The 1,870-nt window shown below is 33.0% G+C and overlaps 1 protein-coding gene across 1 annotated transcript; it reads left to right on the top strand.

The window, feature by feature from the left end:
- Nucleotides 1-412: 412 nt before the first annotated feature.
- On the top strand, nucleotides 413-1,870 carry HELRODRAFT_169409 (hypothetical protein; the record flags this gene model as incomplete). Its single annotated transcript, XM_009015224.1, has 2 exons — nucleotides 413-752; nucleotides 1,755-1,870. 2 exons carry the CDS (start codon nucleotides 413-415, stop codon nucleotides 1,868-1,870), a joined length of 456 nt encoding a protein of 151 aa, XP_009013472.1.

The raw sequence follows: 1,870 nt of genomic DNA, 5'->3' as shown, positions 1-1,870 counted from the left end.
TTGTGCTGATGGGACCAAGATGAAATTGGATGGTTGAGAACTGTTAATTGAAGTGAATTGTTACAATGAAAAGTGAGTGAGAAGTGAGTGAGAAAGGTTGTTTCTGCTAGGGGTTGGACGTTATTAGTCTATAAAAAAAAGTTATTCGAATGATCAGTGGAAAATGAGAAAAAAATTATCAAAATTGTTGGTTGTAAGAAATTACTTTAAAGAGTTGTATTATTACTTTAATTAAATTTTTTCCCAAGAAAACAAATTGATAAACTTTGTTATCACATCATGCCTGAAGCAATCGTCATAAGTGGCTTCCGTTCATCATCATCATCATCATCAATATAATCTGCTCTGCACCGTGATAGCAAACATAACAAACAGTGACGTGCGTTACGATAATGACGATGACACGAGTGCAATGGCGGCAATTGAAGAAGAAGATGATGATGAAGATGAAGGTGAAGTTGTTGATGATGAAGATGATGAAGATGATGATGACGTTGTTGATGATGAAGATGATGATGAAGATGTCGATGAAGGTGATGATGAAGATGATGAAGATGATGATGAAGATGTCAATGAAGGTGATGATGAAGATGATGATGAAGATGATGATGAAGATGATGATGAAGATGATGATGAAGATGACGATGAAGATGATGATGATGAAGATGAAGGTGAAGTTGTTGATGATGAAGATGATGAAAATGATGATGAAGTTGTTGATGATGAAGATGATGATGATGATGTCGATGAAGGTGATGATGAAGATGATGATGAAGATGAAGATGATGACAATTGATGATGGTTGCAGAGATTTGAAGAATTTTTATTAACTACATTGTAATGAACGAACATGCAGACAAAAGAAACAAAGACAAACAATAAGACATGATTCATAGGCAGGGTATATACATAAACATGAGCAAGAAGTATGGGTAAAAATATTTGATCTGTCATCAGATAAACATACATGAATATCACTGTATAAAATATAATATATATAAACGATGATGATGATGATGACGATGGTGATGATGAAACAGGATGATGATGGTAACGATGATGATGATGATGTGGACGGTAATGGGGATGATGATGGTGATAGCGACATGATGTTTGTGTTGATGATGACAATGATGATGATGACGGTGATGATGATGATGACGGTGATGATGATGGTTTGATTGATGATGACGAATGATTAATTGATATCTGCGCCGAGTCACACAATAACCAATTTTGAAAATAATGGTGATGATGATGATCGTGAGGGTGACGATGACGATTGTGATGATGATGAGGAAGATGTTAAAACTTAATAAAATTCTTGCGGCATAATAATAATTAATTAAAAATTCATTAATCTAAAAACTGATAAAGAACCATAAAAATCATACCCTAGATATAGTGTAATGTCATACATAAATAATAATAATAATAATAATAATAATAATAATAATAAGAAGAAGAAGAAGATGTCAATGATGATAAAATCATTGATGGTTATGTGAATTATAAAATAATTGTGATGGCAAAAAAAGTTCATCATAATCATTGCTCATCATCATCACTAACATCACTTATCATCATCAACATTGACATTATTTATCATCATTATTGATAAGCATCACTTGTCATAATCATTTATTAACATCACTCATCATCATTGTCATCATTTATTAACATCATGTGCCACCATTTGGGCAACTCTTATTATAGTCATCACCACTTTAAATTGAAAAATCGCGTGATGCAAGAGCTGAACAAAATTAGCCCCGATGCATTTGATGGTGATGTTGAGGAAGATGAGAATGATGACGCTGCTGATGGTGATGATGATGATGTCAAGGATGATGATGATGAAGATGAGTAA

This window comes from Helobdella robusta, assembly GCF_000326865.2.
Source record: "Helobdella robusta unplaced genomic scaffold HELROscaffold_15, whole genome shotgun sequence".
Classification (NCBI taxonomy): domain Eukaryota; kingdom Metazoa; phylum Annelida; class Clitellata; order Rhynchobdellida; family Glossiphoniidae; genus Helobdella; species Helobdella robusta.
This window is presented reverse-complemented; position numbering and strand designations above follow the sequence as displayed.